The sequence below is a fragment of the Branchiostoma lanceolatum genome, chromosome 17, assembly GCF_035083965.1.
Source record: "Branchiostoma lanceolatum isolate klBraLanc5 chromosome 17, klBraLanc5.hap2, whole genome shotgun sequence".
In the NCBI taxonomy this organism is placed as follows: Eukaryota; Metazoa; Chordata; class Leptocardii; order Amphioxiformes; family Branchiostomatidae; genus Branchiostoma; species Branchiostoma lanceolatum.
In genome coordinates, this window is record NC_089738.1 from 15788463 (window position 1) to 15811626 (window position 23164).

General features: G+C 43.4%; 1 protein-coding gene across 1 annotated transcript; it reads right to left on the bottom strand.

Moving 5' to 3' along the window:
• Positions 1 to 38: 38 nt before the first annotated feature.
• LOC136422478 (uncharacterized) lies at positions 39 to 22810 on the bottom strand. Its single transcript, XM_066410250.1, has 13 exons — positions 22611 to 22810; positions 21686 to 21915; positions 21459 to 21585; positions 6742 to 6836; positions 6183 to 6375; positions 5257 to 5365; positions 4807 to 4865; positions 3866 to 4093; positions 2986 to 3215; positions 2427 to 2553; positions 1768 to 1862; positions 1287 to 1470; positions 39 to 152 (listed from the first exon to the last, which is right to left on the bottom strand). Exons 1-13 carry the CDS (start codon positions 22756 to 22758, stop codon positions 43 to 45), a joined length of 1935 nt encoding a protein of 644 aa, XP_066266347.1. The 5' UTR covers positions 22759 to 22810; the 3' UTR covers positions 39 to 42.
• Positions 22811 to 23164: the final 354 nt, after the last annotated feature.

The window sequence follows — 23164 nt, forward strand, 5'->3', positions numbered from 1 at the left end:
ATACTTTTTACAGGAAAACAGTTCTGAAGTACAATCCCATGACTACTGGAACTCAAACGTCAGGTCAACGTCCTTCATTTTCTCCCGATAGATGGCATCTAGGGTCTGGCTCTGCTGGTCTGTTAGCCAGTTTTTCCAGTCACCAACCTCTCCTACAGAAACAATACATGAAAAAAAATCAGCAAAATGATAAGAGAAAGGTCAAGGTTATTCTTTATAATTCTGGCATTAAAATGAAAAAGTGTATGTGAAATAACTATGACTAAATCGCACAAATTCTTTCAAAGGAGGTAACTGTTTCTGTTTACCATACTGTACATTTATTGTTACAACATGCATATTGCCTGACATCTGAGCATTAGTGTATTGACACTTTGAGGGTTAACGTATCGTTGTCTGTTCTTAGAAATACTAACTATTCCTCCAAATGCATAATTTGCTTGAGGTACAAATGTAATAGCTGGGTCGAAAGGATGAGTGGCTAGGCTACCGGACTCAAGATCGAGAGGTCCTGGGTTCGATTTCTGTCTAAACATTGCGTCCTTGGGGGGTGTCCCTGTGGTGTAGTGGTCGACACGTCTGCACCTCTGTTACTTACTGGTTCAAATTACTTCGACCAGAAGGACTAAGGTTCAAGCCCCAGGTAGGACACCTCTGGACAAGAGGCGCATTGAGTCATACCAAAGACTTTATAAAAATGGTACATACTTCTAGATCTGAAACAGTATGGAAGTTAAACACACTTCACTGCCAGTGGGCTAGCTCCCTGCCGTAGTGATTGCACCACAGTGTCGCCCAGGGCTATGGAACGGAGATGGGCACCGCCCTATACATCAATAATGGTGTGGGAGGATTTTAACTAATTGCGTCCTTGGGAAAGGTACTTTACGCGATTTTCCTCACTCCACCCAGGTGTAAAAATGGGTACCTGACTTGATAAGATACCCGATTTTAATCTTCTTTCGTACGTAATTCTTATAACTAGTTTACAGAAAAAGCAAGTCTACATCGTTTCTGCTGTAGTTTTGATAGAAGGCTGTGACATCCACGTATTTCAAAACAATGGACTCATATGGTGGTTATTGATTTCAATGATATGGACTGTGTTATTATGTATTGTAATGTATTCTATACTATGTATAGTGTAATGATTCTACTACAGGTTATGCATATAAGTTGTATGTTCGTCTGTATTTTGTCGGTCATCCGTTACCAGCGAGAGCTGACTCGTCTTCATTGTCAATAAATACAAGTACAAATACAAAGCCTGTGACAACACAACATACCTTTCCGCATGAATTCAAAATTGTTTCTTGTCTTCCTTTTGAATGCAGGGTCCTTGGTGAAGTTTGTAGCTGGATTCTCCTTCATAGCGGAGAAAGTACAGTTGGCCACCACCTCGTCAATGCGCTGGTCTGACAGAGTCTTGCCCAGGAAGTTAGCGATCTTCACCACGTGGCCTCGCAGGTCCTTTAAAACAGAAATAGCTTTTGTTTGCGACGTCAGGTAAAGGACAAGTATCAACATTTGTAACAAAGTCTATGAGGAGATATACTGACGAAGTATAGCGGTATTGTCAAGGGATATATTGTAACAAAATTGTTAGTCGTCATTTGCTTCAGCTTACAATGGACGAGTGGTGGGCCTAAACTGATACATTCTTAAGCCATTGGGTGAAGGTCATGGTTTTTCTATGTATTTATGGCTTATTATTGTTTTTCTGAAAAAGAGAGCAAAATACAATTAAAGAAAATCAATTAATCTCACCTGCTTCATGTCTTCAAACTTGATGAAGAGCATGTTGCCGGCATCCTTGTGACGCCAGTACTCCGGGACCACGTCCCACCAGAAGCCGAAGTAAGCTATAAATATTACATATAGAGATTAATAAAACTACAAAGAACAGTGACACCACTCGTACCCATATCGCACAATACAAAAAAAAAAAATTCCACGTGTAATAAAGTTCATCACAATGTGCTAAATACAGAGCAATAGCTTGTAGCAGATAGATTGAGGCAAAACAGAGGTAAGCATTAAATTAAACATTTCACAAGTTTTGCGATTACTCTAAACATTACAATTCGACGTTGTTGAATAAGCACGTTACAGCCAAACAGTTAGTATTCAGTAATCAATCAATCAATCAATCAAACAAGCACTCAACCAATCAATCAATCAATCAGTCAATCAATCAATCAGCCAATCAATCAATACATCATCTACTGTGACATTCAATTAGTCAGTCAATCAATATAGTAAATTAACTAATCAGTCAACAAGTCAACCGATCAAGCAATAAAAAAAATCAATCACCTTTAGTCGTTACGAAATGGACTATTGCAATGTGTTGTAGCAATCGGAGTACGAGTCAACTTTTATCATTCCTTCTGTTATGTTTTCAGATTGGTATTTAAAACTCTCACCTTGCTCAGGACTGATGAACTCTTCGAAGTTTTCATCAAACGTTCCCGACGGAAAGTCTTTGCCGCCAGCCCGCATGTTGTGGAAGGAAACTATCACATCTTTGACGTTCCTCGCACAGTAGATGATCTGTATAAGTCCAGTAAGCTTCGTTGTGAGTGTTGTATCAAAAAGACTTTTACCTCGCGAAGGAGGTTATTATATTTTGCAGTGTCTGTCTATCTATCTGTCTGACTCTCTCTCTCTCTCTCTCTTTGCTCTCATTCTTTCTCTCAGTGTGTGTACATGTATGTGTGTGTGTGTGTGCGTGTGTGTGTTAGAAAGAGAGAGAGAGAGAGAGTGTGTATGTGTGTGTGTGTGTTATTCCGATGTTATCCGTATGCGTCGTATTAATTATCGAATCGTTGGATAGAACAGAAACAGAAGTCATGTATGTGCCTCACGAGTGCACTGATTAAAAAATGTTTTTTTAGAACAGAAGTACTTTTGAATTTGAATTTATCAGATACTGTGCCCGTGGCTCTTAACAATGCGTCATTTGATACCTAAACAAATGCATACCTTTCCTTTTCCCTCCCTCGCTTGCGGTGGTAACAGGTAATAGGGCAGGTGCGTTTTCATCAGGCGGGGGGAGGGGGCGCTGTTGAGCACTTCGGGAAAAGGCTTCCCGGTCCCCATGACGTCCATTGACTCCAGCCACGGCACCCTTACCATCAACGGGATCTTACTGACTTCGCTGACGTCACCTTCCGCAAATATCAGAGACACGATCTGCTGCGTCCATGTCGTTCCTAGACTCATACATGAGAAGCACGGTATTTATATTACAGAAGGAAATGGTTGAATGTGTTACTTAGCAAAATACTTGCATGAACATACACACACACACACACACACACACACACACACACACACACACACACACACACACACACACACACACACAAACACACATACAAACACACAAGAGAAAGTGGCTGAATGTGTTACTTAACAAAATGCTTGCATGAAGACAGACAGACAAACACACACACAGACACACACGCACATACACACACACACAAACATACACACACACATACACACGCACAAGAGAAAATGACTGAATGTGTTAATTAGCAAAATATTGCTTGCATGAACACACACACACACACTCACACATACATGTACACATATACACACAAACGATGTGTCAGGGTACCAGAGATAAACGATTTTCTTCAGATTTTGTGTCACACAGTCGCATTTTTCGTAGGCCGTTGTACGGTTTTGACGTCTTATAATTTGTCAGAAGTAACCGCCGACAAGAATCTAAGACAGCATTTTCCGTAACAACACAGCTTATATGCACGACTATCCCAAGAATGTGCGATCGTAGGAACAGTGGCATAGAGGAAATTATTAACATTAACGACGGGCCATGAACATTGACAGGCCTTACCTGACTTTTGGTAAGCTGAGACGAAAACGTCGTCGTCTCTGACTTCAAATGACTCCACTTGTTCCACCGCCCGACGATCGGCCAAAGGCATGAACCGCACGCCTTTGAAATAGAAAGGCGGGCAGATAGGAATGCTTGGAAGACTCATGGTAAGTTCTGATCCTAGTTCTAGTTGACAGACGGTAGTGCTGTTGTTTATATAGTTGCTAGCAAATTGTGCCACGTCATGCCATGATTAGCACTGGTTGACCATGCGGTCGTTGAGCGTGCGGATGTTGACCGAGCTGACCTTGACCGTGCGGACGTTGACCGTACGGACGTTATAATTTACTGCACAATCTGGAGAGATCCAACTGGTGTTTATTGTCCTGTATTAGTTATGTATACGACGTCTATTCTGTATAAAAGTGTCAGAACGAAGTAGTAAGTCTGAGCGCCACAACATTTAGCTCCAATTATGTCCGGTATTGGGGAGAACGGTATGAACTTTCCGAAGTTCAGATTACGTCACACGTGACCTTTAATATCACCATACTTTTCCAGAAGTAACCGATTGCAAGACAAGACAGTCGCCAACCTCTCCTGAAGAAAGGTTACGGGGACATGGGGATGCCGAGTACTATTTACAAAATTAGGGGTCACGTAATTCTTATATGACGTCGGCCCCGCGTGACGTAATAAGCTAACTTCGGACCGTGAGGGTGGCAGGGTGGGTGGTGTTGTACGATATTCAATGTTAGCAGCCACACAACGTGAATTGTACGAAGTTAGCTATCCACGTAACGCGTTCATTACTTTAAGTTGGCTTAACATAATAATGTCACTTCTAATTTCGTGGTTCTTGCATCACCTTCACACGCCCTTTTACGAAGTTTAACCTTGACAGTTGCCACGTCACCAAATGCCCACGTCATATGCGGTTGCGCTACTAGCCTGAGTACCGCAAACACTGCTGTCCGTGGCTATGACGGGCCCTGTCAGCCGAAGTTGGGTGGGCAGGCTATAAGCGCGATTTAATCATGCTACAGCTAACGTTACGTCGCTGTCGTATTGTCGACGCCCTTCCAATCTCTGTTGTACTAACTAATGAAGTTGAACTCTAGCTTCGTACAACTAAGTCCATACCATTCACCACAAAGACAAATAACAAACAACAAGAGACACGATTCTTACGTAGTAAGCTTAAATGAGTGAATGAAAACCTTTATTGTATATTTTTGCCCCAGTTTAGAAACATACGTATACACATCATGTTGGTACAAGTTTCATAGTCTAGCACGTAGGTTCGGCTTCCTATCAGAGCTTTGAGTAAGGATTATCTGCTTAGAAATTCTACCACCTCAAAATCGTAAGACGGCCGAAGACAAATACAACCGTGCCGTTACAGACGCTACTCAAACTGGAAGGTCAGATCTAGTCCCGCCATTTTCTCCTTGTGGATCGCCTCCAGAGTCTGGTTCTCCTCCTGGCTGAACCAGTTCTTCCAGTCACCAACCTCTCCTGCAGAAAATGACGTGAAATTCTTAACAATAAATGTCGCGACACACCAGTAATTTCATTTTTTTCTTGTCGTCTTCATATAGTTTTTATAATCATTTCAATACAGTTCAGTAAGGGGAACATCAAGTTGTAATTCATTTCAGATTTATAACGTTACATATCATGCGTTTAAATGTTACAATGTCCGAATGTCATCAATATGTAAGCCAATAGGCTACAATGTTCTTCTGCAATAAACAATACACCCATTTGCTTCATTTTGGGTTGTTCTACGCAAAAATATTTGCATATTCTGTCAAAATGAAATTGAAGATGAACAGCACTTTATCCTAGATTGTCCACGATATCATGATAAACGCTCAAAGCTGTTCAAACTTCTTTCCGCTTGCTGTCAACAGAATTTGACACATTCCATTCTATAGATAAATTGAAATACATTCTAGAAGGAGACAACCCTTACTGTGTACAAATAGGTAAATATATCAAAGAATGTTTAGATCTTAGAACTAGTAGTGTAAGTGATAGGTTAAACTCAACATGTTGAAGTATTCATATACTTGTAAGTAGGTTAATCATTTTGTATCCCATTGTTTGCATGTATCGTTGTAGAAGACCTTACGAAAGTCGGTGTACTTTTGTTGCGTCAATAAAGATTTCCATTCAGTGAACTCGCGTCGCTCGCTCGGTGGTTTCTTCTGAAGTCTTAAGTCAGTAGCACTAGTCAGGCGTTACGTCGCAGTAAAGCTGAGGGGAATGTGAATCATAAGCTTATTAACTTTTTGCAAGAATAGAGGACATTGAAGACAGTTTTAAGTACCTTTGCGGATAAACTCAACCCCACATTCTTCCGCTGTACCGAACAAAGGCAATGCTGGATTACGGGAATAATTTGTAGCTGGATTCTCCTTCATAGCAGAGAAGGTACAGTTGGCTGTCACCTCATCAATGCGCTGGTCTGACAGAGTCTTGCCCAGGAAGTTTGCGATCTTCACCACGTGGCCTCTCAGGTCCTTTGTATATTGTGCAACGTCGAGATGAATTTGAATACAAACACAAACAATATACAATCTTAAAGTAGCGTACACCACGATCGTAATAACCATTCAGCTGAAGATACGTCAATTTCCCTAAAAAATAATGCAACTATGTTGTGTATGTTGCGATATCATTATACTTGTCATCATTATTGATTACCTCTACCATTACGTTTCTTGGCTATCTCTTATTCTGGTCTTTTGGAAAGACCTGTGTTAAGGAGAATGAACTTGGGGATATTGCATCTGTATGCCGGTGTATAGCACCCAAAACAAAATTATGAAGGCCCGCGAGTGTGTTTATTTTAAAATTCTATCAATTTTTTTGTCAACAAATCTCACCTTCTTCATATCTTCAAACTTGATGAAGAGCATGTTGCCGTCATCCTTGTGACGCCAGTACTCCGGGATCACGTCCCACCAGAAGCCGTTGTAAGCTGTCAAATGACAAAAAAAGAGATTAACTTATCGAAGTGCAAAGTTGTTTGCGACAGTACCGTAAACTCCCGGTGGGGCATAGGTTTGGAAACGTGGCTGCAGCAAAACGGTTTTACCCCAACCGCAGAACCCGACCTCCATCGCCCTATCGCCCAATGAAGACATGTATCTTACATTACCAATGATTTAGTATGTACTGTACCTTCTTTCGGTGTAATAAACTCCTTAAAGTTTTCTTCCCATGTTCCACAAGGAATTCTGACGACCATACGTCGCATGTTGTGCCAAGAAACAACCACATCTTTGACGTTCCGCGCACAGTAGATGATCTAGTGTAAGAAACAAGTTGAAGGTAAATCAATTGTATAACATTTACTCATATTTGCGGACCCAAAAAGTGTTGTATTTACAGCTACAGTTCGAAATGTTGAAGGACTGGTGAATCGTACCTTTCCTTTCCCGTCCTTGGCTTGCTGAGGTAACATGTGATAGGGCAGGTGGGTTTTCATCAGGCGGGGGGAGGGGGCCTTCTCCAACAGTTTCGGCATGGGCTCGCCAGTTCCGGACCTGTCCACAGATTCCAGCCAGGGAGTACGCCGAAATATTGGAACTTTACAAACTTCGCTGATATCGCCATCAGCACACACCAGAGAAACGATCTGCTGTGTCCATGTTGTTCCTGGATTTAAAGAAGAAGAAATTATTTTCTTTCGTTGTTTGTCTCCCGCAGAATGGGTTTCGAAATCGCAAAGCTCAATATCTGTCTTGTACCATCTTGCGGCTTTTTTTCGTACTGCAGCAGATCGTCAGTTTGTTTTGTATCTACTATTCTGGACATACAGTGGTCCTAACCTTTTGTTAGCAGACAGCTTGTGGAATATGTTTGAGCCTCCTAGCACTAATTTTGGAACTGCAGGGGTGTTTTTGCTAAAAATTTTAAAGTGGACAGCTGAAGAAAGACGGGCGGATTTTTTATATAACAGGGCGTTTGAGGTCAGAGGTCAGGATGGTCAAGCGTCGTACTGCTCGGGGCTACCTGTAAATTCGTCAGCTTTTAAGTCAACATGTTTGATAGTCAATGTGTGTTTTAGTCATGTGTGCCTCTGTATGCAAATGTAGGTTGTGGGCCGTTAAGTCGGGCGCAAATACAGTGGGGGTTCTTGTAGCCATGGTAGCATATGGCATCATTTCCGTGTCAAAATTACGTACGTAAAAAACGTCACGTTTTGGGGTTTATACGTGACGTATTGGGGGTCAATACGTCACGTATGAACGGCCTACGTCACGTATGCTGGAACGTACGGATACGTGACATACATGTGGTTTTGCAATTTCTGTGTCAAAATTACCTACATAAAAAAACGTTCGTTTTCGCGTCCAAACTTCACGTATAACAGGTCATACGTGACATAAGGCATATACGTCACGTACTAAACGTGACATACATATGTCGTGGCATTTTTATATCAAAATATCGTATCTACGTAGACGTCACGTTTTGGGGTTATACGTTACGTACATAAATGAGTTATGTTAACGTACCACGTTAACGTAACGTTTGTACGCCCTTCAAGTTATTATAACAAACAACGTTAACATAACGTAGTCGTAGTAATCATAACGCATTACGTTAACGTAACATAGTCATTTACGTTATCATGGCGCAGAGCGCTAACGTAACGTACACTGGAGTGAACCTCTATAATAGGCGTGTTCTGTTTACGTCATTGGTTTATGTTGTGTATAACGTCTACGATAGACGCGTTCTGGTGACGTCATCAGTTTATGTTATGTACAACGTGTATGATAGACTTGTTCTTGTGACGTCATCAGTCTATGTTTTGTAAAAGCCGCAGCACACAATGTATTAGTGTGGGCACAAAGTAGTACGGACACAATATTTGATGCCTGGCTAGAATATCCTATGTGAGAATTAGCCAGGTTTAAACTGTGCCGTGTGGTATACTGTCTGAATTGATGAATTGAATTGTGAACCATTCTGTTCGTGTATATTCGAAAGTGCGCCATACTACGCGTCAACCCGTTCATTGAGTGGACCCAACAGATCGGCGACTGTCCGCATCAAACCGTCATCTGTCCGAAGGTCGCGTACAGTATTCCTATCCTCTGCCTCGTCTTCGCTCAGACCTGACCACAAGCCATTTGCGAAATCCTTTGAGCGGCTCTTGAAATGTAAATCCTCCAGGGAACGACGAACTTTCTCGTCCCGGCGCAGAGAATCGTAGTGGACCTCGGAGCGTGCACGTCCGACCCGACACTTGCCAACGCCATGAGGTCCATGTGCTGACCCGCTCAGGACCCGTATGTCGGGGGCGGAGCTTGACCACGGAGACGCCAGACTACGCGTCAACCCTTCCATGGTGATCAGCCATTGGTTGGAAATCAAGGTGGTCGTGAGCTCGCTGCTTGTGTGGATTACCGCCCAGCGGGCCGGGTGACAGTGTACAGTTCACCATACTTTCTGTAAAGACGCATTGCATTATCAGAATATGAATTTACATGAATGTTATAGCCGACTATGTCACTTGATGGATAAAATATGGGGAAGTATAGTAGAGCATTTGTCATCGATTGTGTAACTATTGTGACATTCGTCCCATTCTCATCCATTTGAAACCTGAAATTGTTGTCTGGCCTTGTTTGGATCTGAAATGTTTAGATTTATGTGGGTTAGGATATGGAGGGATAACTATGTACTTCTGTGGAATACTGCCATACGGAAGTAATGTTTTGGTCTGTATATTACAATGTAAAAGCAGTGATGGGCGATGATTTTAATCCCATATATGACCGCGGCCACAAGTACCCGCGAGAACTAACAGACACAATAGCTGCCCGTACACATCGATTGTACTCGAAGATTCCCTCTCATGAACTTTCCAAGCCCCTTTGTGTCGATTTTGTAGACACTCTGGCAGATCACACAACAAGGTGGTCTTTATACAACCATCATACAATCACACCTTTTTGTCTCCAATTGGCTTATCACAATACAAACTAATGCACCTGGTGGTAGGGAGAGCGGCAAAAAAAACCCCGGGACATTTGATATAAAGGTCACTATCTTCTACTCTCCAAGCAGAGGTTAATGGGGCAGATCGTCACCGTTTTATCATATGCCCCGTGGTTTTAGTTTGGATGGGGCTAGCGGACAGAAAACGGGGCATATATTATGATAAAACGGTGACGAGCTGCCTCACAAACCTCTGCTTGGAGAGTAGTAAGGGACAATCAGAGAACCCCGCGGCCGTCGCTCAGAAAAAAATGATCTTTCATTGCCTCCATTGCAGACTCCGTCCGGCCAAGGAGGTTGGTGAGGTTGTTTACTTTCAAGTTAAAGCTTTACTATTACATTTTTTTGTTATTGCTGGCCTTCTCGGTCTTCCCGGACAGCAATAAGAAGAAGAAAAATGTAATGGTAAAGCTTTAACTTAACAAAGAAAACAGCCGTAAGAGTCTGAAATGGAGGCTAGATCTTTCAACCAATATCGATCTTCTAGGAGCTCTTCACATCTGCTTTGAAGCCCAAGCATCTGCTTGGATCACAAATATCTGATGGATCCCAAACATCTGCTTGGAGCCACTACCATGTGCTTTTCTAGATAATTTTCCATTGCTCCCAAGCAGATCTATAGGTTCCAATATCTGCTTTGAGTCCCAACATCTGCTTTAAGCCTCTACATCTGGTCGGAGCTCCAAACACCTAATTGAGCAGAACGAGAAAGGCACAAGCCTCACTGAGAGCGCCAGCCCTTTTTAGCTTTCCACGTCCGCTCGCCACGACCCGCCACCTGGCTGGAAAAAAAGAGCTGACACTCAGCAAGGACAGCAAGCACTCAGGCTAGAAAGGCATATCTATATATAGAAAGCACATGTTAGTGGCTCCAAGTATATGTTTGAGCTCCAAGCAGACCCTATCTCCATAGCCGACCCCCTTCATACAGCTGACTCTATTTGGCCAATTTCTACTATTTTCCCAGCGAACCGACTGATAGAGAAACTTTTATTGTGAGAACATTTACAAGGCTCAACCATAAAACCTCCTTGGCTCAACCAAGGCGCGAACCTCCCACTGGGACGTGCGCGGGTGACTGGGTTTGTGCCAGAAATCGGTCATAAAAAGATTAGTAACCCGGACATTCGTACGGCTGTTAACATTACCACGCGCGAGGAGGGGAGGCGACAATACAAAAGGTCACTATTGAATAGAAATATTCCGCCCTGTTTGTTATCGCAGATCTTATAATTAGGTTGCAAAACATACTTCTTCTTCCAGTTTGATACGGTCTTCGCAACATATAGATCTGCTTGGAGATTATGGCACATCTATGATCTAGAAAAGAACATATTCCAAGCAGATGTTTGGGCTCCAGGCAGATGTTTGGGATCCAAGCAGATAGTTGGGATCAAAGCAGATGTTTGGGATCCAAGCAGATGCAGAGAGCTCCAAGGAGATCGATATTGGGTGAAAGATTAAGCCTCCATTGAAGACTCCTTCCGGCTATTTTCTTTTTCAAGTTTTACTATTACATTTTTCTTGTTGCTGTCCGGGATTAGGACCGGGAAGGCCAACAATAAGAAGAAGAAAAAAATGTTATAGTAAAGCTATAACCTGACAAAGAAAACAACCGGAAGGAGTCTGCAATGGAGGCTATGAAAGTTACGGCCGGGCTTCTCTTAGCATACTACTCTGCAAACATAGGCTGGTGGAGAGTTTGTGACCTTTTTATCAAATGCCCCGTTTTTTTGCCCGCTCTCCCCACCAGGTGCAAGTTTGTGATATTTACTGGAGACAAAGAGGTGTGGCTCTCTGATGTTTTATGACAGGAAGATTGTAAAAAGACCACCATGTGTGGTCTGTCAGAGTGTCTAGCCGATCGATGGAAATATGTGGACGATTTAACACTCGGAGAAAACAGAAATGTGCGCAAACAGTCATACCTTTATGATCAAGTGGATTCACTTGAAGTATGGTCCAACACTGCGCAACTTTAAACCCCTAAGAAATGTATGGTGCTGACTATGTCTTATGAAGAGCCCACCTCCCCCTCCACCCATAACTCTCGGGGGCAAACCCCTTCTGATCCCTTCTGGCAGTGATCGCTGCCAAGTAAAGTGTTGGGAATCTGGTTTCAGTCTAATCTGAAATGGGACAAACAAGTCTGCGAGTTTACCAAGAAGGCCAACAAATTTATGTTTATGCTCCCGTTCGGTCTTTCGACGGCAGATCCTGGAATACTGCGTACCCGTCTATTAGCCTCTACCAGTCTCTGCGGGTCGCTGGGAAAATAGTAGAAATTGGCCAAATAGAGTCAATTGTATGAATGGAGTCCGCTATCATGGAGAGAGGGTCCAATAGGCCGTAGCCGACTCCCTTCATATAATTGACTCTATTTAATTTCTACTCTTTTCCCAGCGACCCGCAAGGGTTCGTAGAGCCTGTTATAAAAGTACAGGGGAGTTGATACCGCCGCCCGTTACGAACAAAAACATTACTTCCGTGTGCCAGCATTTATAGATCAGCAGAGATTGTACTCGTATACAAAACTCCCTACCCTGGGAGACCAGGCACCGTATATCATTCCACAGAGGTACATAGTGATCCCTCCATATCCTACATAAATCTATATATTCCAGATCCAAACAAGGCCAGACAATAATCTTAGGTTCCAAATAGATGAGAATGGGACGAACTTGCATCTGGTGGGGAGAGCGGGCCAAAAAACGGGGCATTTGATAAAAGATCATAAAAAGGTCACAATCTCCCCCACAAACTTTTGCTTGGAGATTAGTAAGAGACAGTCAAAGAAGCCCGGCCGTCACTCAGAAAAAATATATTTCATAGCCTATATTGCAGACTCCTTCCGGCTGTTTTCTTTTTCATGTTATAGCTTTATCATTACATTTTTTTTCTTATTGTTGGCCTTCCGGTCCTAATCCCGGACAGCAACAAGAAAAATGTAATAGTAAAACTTGAAAAAGAAAATAGCCGGAAGGAGTCTTCAATGGAGGCTTAATCTTTCACCCAATATCGATCTCCTTGGAGCTCTCTGCATCTGCTTGGATCCCAAACATCTGCTTTGATCCCAACTATCTGCTTGGATCCCAAACATCTGCTTGGAGCCCAAACATCTGCTTGGAGCCCAAACATCTGCTTGGAATATGTTCTTTTCTAGATCATAGATGTGCCATAATCTCCAAGCAGATCTATATGTTGCGAAGACCGTATCAAACTGGAAGAAGAAGTATGTTTTGCAACGTTGATGAAGGTTTGCAACCTAATTATAAGATCTGCGATAACAAACAGGGCGGAATATTTCTATTCAATAGTGACCTTTTGTATTGTCGCCTCCCCTCCTCGCGCGTGGTAATGTTAACAGCCGTACGAATGTCCGGGTTACAAATCTTTTTATGACCGATTTCTGGCACAAACCCAGTCACCCGCGCACGTCCCCGTGGGAGGTTCGCGCCTTGGTTGAGCCAAGGAGGTTTTATGGTTGAGCCTTGTAAATGTTCTCACAATAAAAGTTTCTCTATCAGTCGGGTCGCTGGGAAAATAGTAGAAATTGGCCAAATAGAGTCAGCTGTATGAAGGGGGTCGGCTATGGAGATAGGGTCTGCTTGCAGCTCAAACATATACTTGGAGCCACTAACATGTGCTTTCTATATATAGATATGCCTTTCTAGCCTGAGTGCTTGCTGTCCTTGCTGAGTGTCAGCTCTTTTTTTCCAGCCAGGTGGCGGGTCGTGGCGAGCGGACGTGGAAAGCTAAAAAGGGCTGGCGCTCTCAGTGAGGCTTGTGCCTTTCTCGTTCTGCTCAATTAGGTGTTTGGAGCTCCGACCAGATGTAGAGGCTTAAAGCAGATGTTGGGACTCAAAGCAGATATTGGAACCTATAGATCTGCTTGGGAGCAATGGAAAATTATCTAGAAAAGCACATGGTAGTGGCTCCAAGCAGATGTTTGGGATCCATCAGATATTTGTGATCCAAGCAGATGCTTGGGCTTCAAAGCAGATGTGAAGAGCTCCTAGAAGATCGATATTGGTTGAAAGATCTAGCCTCCATTTCAGACTCTTACGGCTGTTTTCTTTGTTAAGTTAAAGCTTTACCATTACATTTTTCTTCTTCTTATTGCTGTCCGGGAAGACCGAGAAGGCCAGCAATAACAAAAAAATGTAATAGTAAAGCTTTAACTTGAAAGTAAACAACCTCACCAACCTCCTTGGCCGGACGGAGTCTGCAATGGAGGCAATGAAAGATCATTTTTTTCTGAGCGACGGCCGCGGGGTTCTCTAATTGTCCCTTACTACTCTCCAAGCAGAGGTTTGTGAGGCAGCTCGTCACCGTTTTATCATAATATATGCCCCGTTTTCTGTCCGCTAGCCCCATCCAAACTAAAACCACGGGGCATATGATAAAACGGTGACGATCTGCCCCACTAACCTCTGCTTGGAGAGTAGAAGATAGTGACCTTTATATCAAATGTCCCGGTTTTTTTTTTGCCGCTCTCCCTACCACCAGGTGCATTAGTTTGTATTGTGATAAGCCAATTGGAGACAAAAAGGTGTGATTGTATGATGGTTGTATAAAGACCACCTTGTTGTGTGATCTGCCAGAGTGTCTACAAAATCGACACAAAGGGGCTTGGAAAGTTCATGAGAGGGAATCTTCGAGTACAATCGATGTGTACGGGCAGCTATTGTGTCTGTTAGTTCTCGCGGGTACTTGTAGCCGCGGTCATATATGGGATTAAAACCATCGCCCATCACTGCTTTTACATTGTAATATACAGACCAAAACATTACTTCCGTATGGCAGTATTCCACAGAAGTACATAGTTATCCCTCCATATCCTAACCCACATAAATCTAAACATTTCAGATCCAAACAAGGCCAGACAACAATTTCAGGTTTCAAATGGATGAGAATGGGACGAATGTCACAATAGTTACACAATCGATGACAAATGCTCTACTATACTTCCCCATATTTTATCCATCAAGTGACATAGTCGGCTATAACATTCATGTAAATTCATATTCTGATAATGCAATGCGTCTTTACAGAAAGTATGGTGAACTGTAAACTGTCACCCGGCCCGCTGGGCGGTAATCCACACAAGCAGCGAGCTCACGACCACCTTGATTTCCAACCAATGGCTGATCACCATGGAAGGGTTGACGCGTAGTCTGGCGTCTCCGTGGTCAAGCTCCGCCCCCGACATACGGGTCCTGAGCACGTGTCCCCCCCAGACCCGTCTGCATCTCCGCTCAGACCACTTCCGCCGACAGTCACTCGGCGATCACAGGGCGCGTACCGGCCACAGCTGTCCGTTCTCTCTAAAATTTCAAGTTTTTCCAGCTCGTGTTCGTCTTCGTCCTTCAAGGTCACCGCTTCCGGCATCGCGCTAGGATCATGGCAGGTTCCAAGTACTCACAGTCCTGCTTGTTCTCTACCCGTGAAGGGACACAAGGGACCTCATGGCGTTGGCAAGTGTCGGGTCGGACGTGCACGCTCCGAGGTCCACTACGATTCTCTGCGCCGGGACTAGAAAGTTCCCCGTTCCCTGGAGGATTTACATTTCAAGAGCCGCTCGAAGGATTTCGCAAAGGGCTTGTGGTCAAGTCTGAGCGAATACGAGGCAGAGGATAGGAATACTGTACGCGACCTTCGGGCATTTGGACGACGATTTGATGCGGACAGTCGACAAGAGCATCGCCTATCTGTTGAGTTCACTCAATGAACGGGTTGACGCGTAGTATGGCGCACTTTCGAATATACACGAACAGAATGGTTCACAATTCAATTAATCAATTCAGACAGTATATCCCACGGCACAGTTTAAATCTGGCTAATGCTCACATAGGATATTCTAGCCAGGCATCAAAAATTGTGTCCGTACTACCAAGGAGGTTTTATATAGAAAACCTCCTTGGTACTACTTTGTACCCACACTAATACATTGTGTGCTGCGGCTTTTACAAAACATAGACTGATGACGTCACAAGAACAAGTCTATCATACACGTTGTACATAACATAAACTGATGACGTCACCAGAACGCGTCTATCGTAGACGTTGTACACAACATAAACCAATGACGTAAACAGAACACGCCTATTATAAAGGTTCACTCTAGTGTACGTTACGTTAGCGCTCTGCGTTATGATAACGTAAATGACTATGTTACGTTAACGTAATGCGTTATGATAACTACGACTACGTTATATGTTAACGTTGTTTGTTATAATAACTTGAAGGGCCTACATGCGTTACGTTAACGTTAACGTTACGTTAACATAACCCATTTATGTGCGTAACGTATAACCACAAAACGTGACGTCTACGTAGATACGATATTTTGATCTAAAAATGCCACGACATATGTATGTCACGTTTAGTACGTGACGTATATGCCTTATGTGACGTATGACCTGTTATACGTGACGTTTGGACGAGAAATCGTACGTTTTTTATGTAGGTAATTTTGACACGGAAATTGCAAAACCATATGTATGTCACGTATCCGTACGTTCCGGCATACGTGACGTAGGCCTTTCATACGTGACGTATTGACCCCCAATACGTCACGTATAAACGCCAAAACGTGACGTTTTTTACGTACGTAATTTTGACACGGAAATGATGCCATATCACCCCTTTGTAGTAAACCGGTTGGGAGGGCTCTTGACTTGGGAGACTCATAATGTTCTCGTTTGCACTCAGTCCGGCTTCAGTGAACAGTCACCTAGTGAATCTAATAGGTTGGGAGAGAGATATTACGAGGGCGGTTCAATGACAATTTCTGGATATCGTAGGTGGCTGAAATTGCAGATGTATAATGACACGTCGCATGCCTTGTTTCATTTCTGTGCTCCAAACAGTTTTATATTCTTACAGCTGACTTCTTTTACAGAGTGAGGCGAGGTGCCGGGTAAATTCATAGGTCCTGAATATGCATGCAAAATCTGCACTGAACAGCCGGAGTAACCGAACGACTACGTAATATGTATTCAATAGTTGGTATGTCAGTCATCCTGTTTACTAATCTAAGATAAACGAATGGAAGACATGACTCTTTCACGAACCCAATGTGGCGTTTCAAACTGTTTAACAGGGGGTTAAATGAACGATCATCCCACTTGAAAACATTTGGACATTTCTACAAACATAAGTAACTGAGAGGTACTTACGTTGTCGATTCCGTTCAGTAAGTCGAAGGAAAGTTTTCTCCACGGAGTCTGACTCGCGATGTTCACAAAGTAGAAAATTACAAAATCTGACCTAGTTAGTACTGTATTTGCTCAGTCTGAGTGCAGAGTGGGGTTGACCTATGCTACAAGTGGCCCAGTTGTGTCTCCAGTGCGGCAGAGCTGATAATTGTCTGTTTGCAGAACCAGAAAACGGACGCCTTAAGACGTAACACTCCAGGATTGTGCATTAGGCACAATCTACGTAAGACCAGAATGAAAGGTTTGGTCCACTTACTCCGTGTAGCATCCACCGATAAGTGTGGTGTGTTCTTTAACGTACTTGCAATTGAGGTGTGGCCCTCCTCAAACAAGGGAGCCCCACTGTATGCCCAGTTTTGTGCATTAGGCACAAGCTGTAAGACTAGACTGTAAGGTTTGATCCACTTGCACCAGGAAGGGACCCTTTCTCTTACCGATAAGTGTGGTGTTTTTTAACGTGCTCGAGATGTGGCCCTCCTCAAACAAGAGGCCTATACCCATTCAACGGGACGTCCCTTAGCCGAAGCTAAGTGCCATTTCAACTGAATGGAGTAAAGAAAGTGTTGTCGCGAAAGTGCCTTTCCAAAGAGCACAGCATCGGGGCCTACAATGTACTTGGGACCCTACACTAGTAGCCTAGTGGGTGCCCGAAGCACGATGAAGGAACCTAGGGGCCACATAATTCAATTTGCATGTGACGTAAGCCCCGCATGACGTGATAAGGTAACTTCTTATAAGGAGGCTTGGTGCCCGGATGTACATAGGTAGGAGTCCCAAGGTGTGAATTGTAAGAAGTTAGCTTGCCAAGTAACGCGTCGATTACCTTATTGATAACTTAGGATGTCACTTATAACTTATAACACGTACACTGTACACCCTTCCCCGCCCCCTATACGAAGTTAGCTCACCGCTTCACCAAAAGCCAACGGCAACGTCATCTTCGTCATCTGCCGATCACTGTAAAAGTACTAGCTGCAGCTAGCTCCAACTTCGTGCAACTTAGCAGAACGTACTGTATTTAAGTCTATACCATACTGGACATAGTTAACTTGCATGTACACATAAATAACAATAGACGCATGAAGCGCCTTTCATGATAAAAGCTTTAGTGAGTAAGACAGTAAAAACACCAGTAGGTTGGCTTTATTTCAAAAGAAATCTTCATGACAGCAGGGAAAAGAAAATAAGATCACTTTTGGTGACATCCAAGCAAACACATGATACATACGTGTCAGTGATAAACCGGTAAAATAAGTCCGGCCACAGTTCCAGTTTTATTACATTACAACTTACAACTTTATTCAAAATATGCAGAATGGCAGGATATCCCACTGGATATCCTGAATTGTTCTTACAATAACAATTGTCGGTTCCACTAGTCATTATATACAAAATACAGGTCACAGTTCAATTTGATCTAAAAATGTCCTTGAACTATAAGATAATTGCAAGCTTTCACCACAGGCGGTAGGCAAAGGTATTGTCGTTTAATAGCTGCTGAAGTTCCGGTCGTGACGAAGTACTCGGCGCGGGGATCACCCGTGCCGAGGTTCCGAGCGAAACCCGAAGCGGTGCCGAAGGCACGAGCGGGGGGTTCGGAGAGCCGAACAGGGTTCGGTGTTGGAGCCGAACTCTGTCTGAGCGAGCCCCGTAGGGGCGAGATAGGTAGGAAACGACCATTCAAATATCGCAAATTTCTGCTTGATTTCGTGATCCAGCTCACAACATTAAAACGATTTATCATCGACGAGACATCTACTACCAATCTAGAGAAGATTGCGGGCCTAAAAGTTGTTAACAACAAAAATATACGGCATTTTGTATTGTCGGAATTTGCTCGATTTCCGGCTAACTGGGTTACCAGCAGTACCGCTCCTGCCGCAACACGCCGCTGCTGCAAAACATGATGACATAACGGCTAGCCAATCAGAGGGAGGAAAATTGGACCTGTGAACCACAGTTCCCGTCAAAGTTTTATTCCTGTGACGTTTCATCTCATCTGAAGCTCATGTTGTCGCATATTTTTCCCCACCCTCCCCACAATCATGCGTCGATTCGAAAAATTTCAAGCCTCGTAGCGGCAATTCAATTACCAAAATGCTGCAACAGTCGGATAAATAATAGCCACGTAATATTTTTAGAACGACCGATCCGTTCGTATACAAAGGTTCAAACAAAACAAAACAAAAACTTGATTCTGTTTCACCAAGGAGGTTTTATATAGAAGGAGAGGGGATAGGACAAGTCTTCATTGTACTATGATTATAGCGGGTGAGTCGCGTCAAGGTGTTGATTACTCTCATATGCATATGTTTCTTTGAAAGTAAGAGGTAATTAGCAAAGGACGACGGGAGAAACCATCCCCGCTAATGAGGGGGGGGGGGGCATTTCCGGAGTGAGCGACGGAAGAAACCGTCTCGGGAGCATTGGAGCGAAAACATGTACCGCGGCGGTTACCCAACATAAATACCGTAGCCTAAAGCCCGTGCTTTCACTATTGCATTTTTTTCTTGCTGTTGGCAGGGAATTAGAAAACAAAATGTAATAGTATAAAAACAATAACTTGAAAAAGAAAACAGCCGGGAGGAGTCTGCATCGGAGGCTAGGTTCTATCACAGCCTGCTTGAAAACTCTACAAAACCAGAGATACCGGCCTTCGACGAAAGTGACCGCGCTATTACAGACGCTACTCAAACTGGAAGGTCAGATCTAGTCCCGCCATTTTCTCCTTGTGGATCGCCTCCAGAGTCTGGTTCTCCTCCTGGCTGAACCAGTTCTTCCAGTCACCAACCTCTCCTGGAGGAAAGAACGAGAGATCCCTGACAACATATACCGTGGTCCACCAGCAATTTCGTTTGTTCTTGTGGTCTACATGATGTTTCGAGAATTAGTTTTAGAACCTCTGCACGTAAAAGAACCCAACACACGTATCGAGAAGAGTTGGGGTGACCCGGTGTGCTAGGCCAAAAACGCGAGCCGTGGCGAGGCCGCATTGCACTACTACTAGCTACTTGAAAAAGCATCATGCTTCACCTCAATTAAGGATGACTTTTTTACTTTTACTCTACAGTTCAATGAAGGAAACGTCAAGCTGTATTTTTTTAAGATGATGTGTTGAAATGTCTGTTTTATGTCCACTGTAGAATTGTTTGACTGTCATAAATATGTAAGCCAGTGGGCTGCAATGTTCTTTTGCAGTAAACAATTCACCCATTTGACTAACTTAGGGGTTCTTCTACGCAAATATATCAATACTATCGGTGACGTTACACGAATTATCGGTTAACTAAACCAGAAGATTAACAGGTAAAACATATTCTGCAGTTTGTGTCCAGCTTCGCAACTATCAAAGTATGGCTTTTTACATTTTGTATGAACTCGACGCGCTCGCTCGATGGTCTATTCGGAAGTGAATAAGTCAATGATCACGGGGTTATGTAGCAGTAAAGCTGAGGGAAAAGTGAATCATTAATATAACTCTTAATTAGTTTTTTTTAGGAAAAATGAAGGACACTGAAAACAGTTTCAAGTACCTTTGCGCATGAATTCAAGCCCACTTCCTTCCGCCTTGCTGAAAAAAGCCTTCTGCAATCGTGGATTGCGGGACGGATTTGTGGATGGATTCTCCTTCATAGCAGAGAAGGTACAGTTGGCCACCACCTCATCAATGCGCTGTTCTGACAGAGTCTTGCCCAGGAAGTTTGCGATCTTCACCACGTGGCCTCGCAGGTCCTATGTATATTGTGCAACGTCGAACTTTCAAGATGAAACCCAATGCAATAAGGGTTGTTATACATGTATTATGCAATCTCATAGCGGTGTCTACCACGACCGTAATCACTTCGTCAATTTTCCAACAATAGTTGGAATAGTCACTGACGAACGATAGCGGATGCTGTCTATAACGTCTAACAGTGTTTCAACATTTTATCCAAGTCCTATTATGTTCTTTCCGAAAGACGTAAGAGAGATTGCACTTGTAAGTCGTTGAATAGTTCTAACAACACAAGAAGGCCCACGAATCTGTTAATTTTACAATCCTCATAATTTTTTGGGGTCAACAAATCTCACCTGCTTCATGTCTTCAAACTTGATGAAGAGCATGTTGTCGTCATCCTTGTGACGCCAGTACTCCGGGACCACGTCCCACCAGAAGCCATTGTAAGCTGTCAAAGGACAAAGACTGAGGCTAACTGATCGAAGTACAAAGTTGTAGGCGACAGTACCGTAAACTACGCGCTGGGGCATAGGTTTGGAAAAGTGACTGCAGCAAAACGGTTTTACCCCTACCTTAGAACCCGACCTCCATCGCCCTATCGCCCCCTGAAGATATGAATCTTATTCTACTAATGATTTAGTACGCTGACCTTCTTTGGGCGTGATGAACTCCTTAAAGTTTTCTTCCCAGGTTCCACAAGGAATATTGATGACCATACGTCGCATGTTGTGCCAAGAAACAATCACATCTTTGACGTTCCGCGCACAGTAGATGATCTAGTGTAAGAAACAACTTAAACGTAAATCAATTGTAAAATATTTACTCATATCTGCGGATCCAAAAAGTTCGAAATGTTGAAGGACTCGTTAATCGTACCTTTCCTTTCCCGTCCTTGGCTTGCTGAGGTAGCATGTGATAGGGCAGGTGGGTTTTCATCAGGCGGGGGGAGGGGGCCTTCTCCAGCAGTTTCGGCACGGGCTCGCTGGTTCCCATCTTGTCCACAGTTTCCAGCCAGGGAGTACGCTGCAGTATTGGAATTTTACAAACTTCACTGATATCGCCATCAGCACACACCAGAGAAACGATCTGCTGTGTCCACGTTGTTCCTGGAATTAAAAAAGGGGAAATCATTTTCTTTCGTTGTTTGTCTCCCGCAGAATGGGTTTTGAAATGGCAAAGCTCAGGATCTCTCTTATGCTATCTTGCGGCTTCCCTTTGTACTGCAGCAGATCGTTAGGTTTTTGCATTTACTATTCTGGACATGCAGTGGTCCTATCTTGTTGTTAGCAGACAGCTTGTGGAATAGGTTTGAGCCTCCTAGTACTAATTTTGGAACTGCAGGGGCGTTTTTGTCAAAAACCTTTGAAGTAGACAACTGAAGAAAGACGGTGGATTTTTTATACAACAGGGCGTTTGAGGTCAGAGGTCAGGATGGCCAAGTGTCGTGCTTCATCGGGCCTATCTTTAAATGTGTCAGTTTCTAAGTCAACATGTTTGATATTCAATATGAGTTTTAGTTATGTGGGCCTCTGTATGCAAATGTAGGTTGTGGGGCGTAACATTGGGGCGCGGGCGTAAAGTCGAGCGCGTGCAGTGTGGGTTCTGGTAGCAATGGTAGCAAGCCCTCCTCGCACGACTTCACAGAGGTATCATATGGCGGTGTAGCTTGCGTTGTGTCGTATTGTTGTACGTGTCTGGTGTTATAATCATGATGGTTAACGTTGCAGTTGGGACAAAAAGTAAAAGATAAGTTGGTAAAAACAAGAGAAGAGAAAAAGACGCAATCGTAAAAGACTCTTACCAGATTTAAGGTAAGCTGAGATGAAGACGTCGTCGTCTCTTACTTTAAATGATTCCGCCATTTCCATGGCAACGGGGCTGTGATTAGCGCCGAACTTCACCCCTTTGTAGTAAACCGGCTGGGAGGGCTCTTGACTTGGGAGACTCATGGTGCTCTCGGGTGCACTCAGTCAGGCTTCAGTGAACAGTCACCAAGTGAATCTAATAGGTTGGGAGAGAGATATTACGAGGGCGGTTCAATGACAATTTCTGGATATCGTAGGTGGCTGAAATTGCAGATGTATAATGACACTTACGTCGCATGCCTTGTTTCATTTCTGTGCTCCAAACAGTTTTATATTCTTACAGCTGACTTCTTTTACAGAGTGAGGCGAGGTGCCGGGTAAATTCATAGGTCCTGAATATGCATGCAAAATCTTCACTGAACAGCCGGAGTAACCGAACGACTACGTAATATGTATTCAATAGTTGGTATGTCAGTCATCCTATTTACAAATTTAAGATAAACGAATGGACGACATGACTCTTTCACGAACCCAATGTGGCGTTTCACTG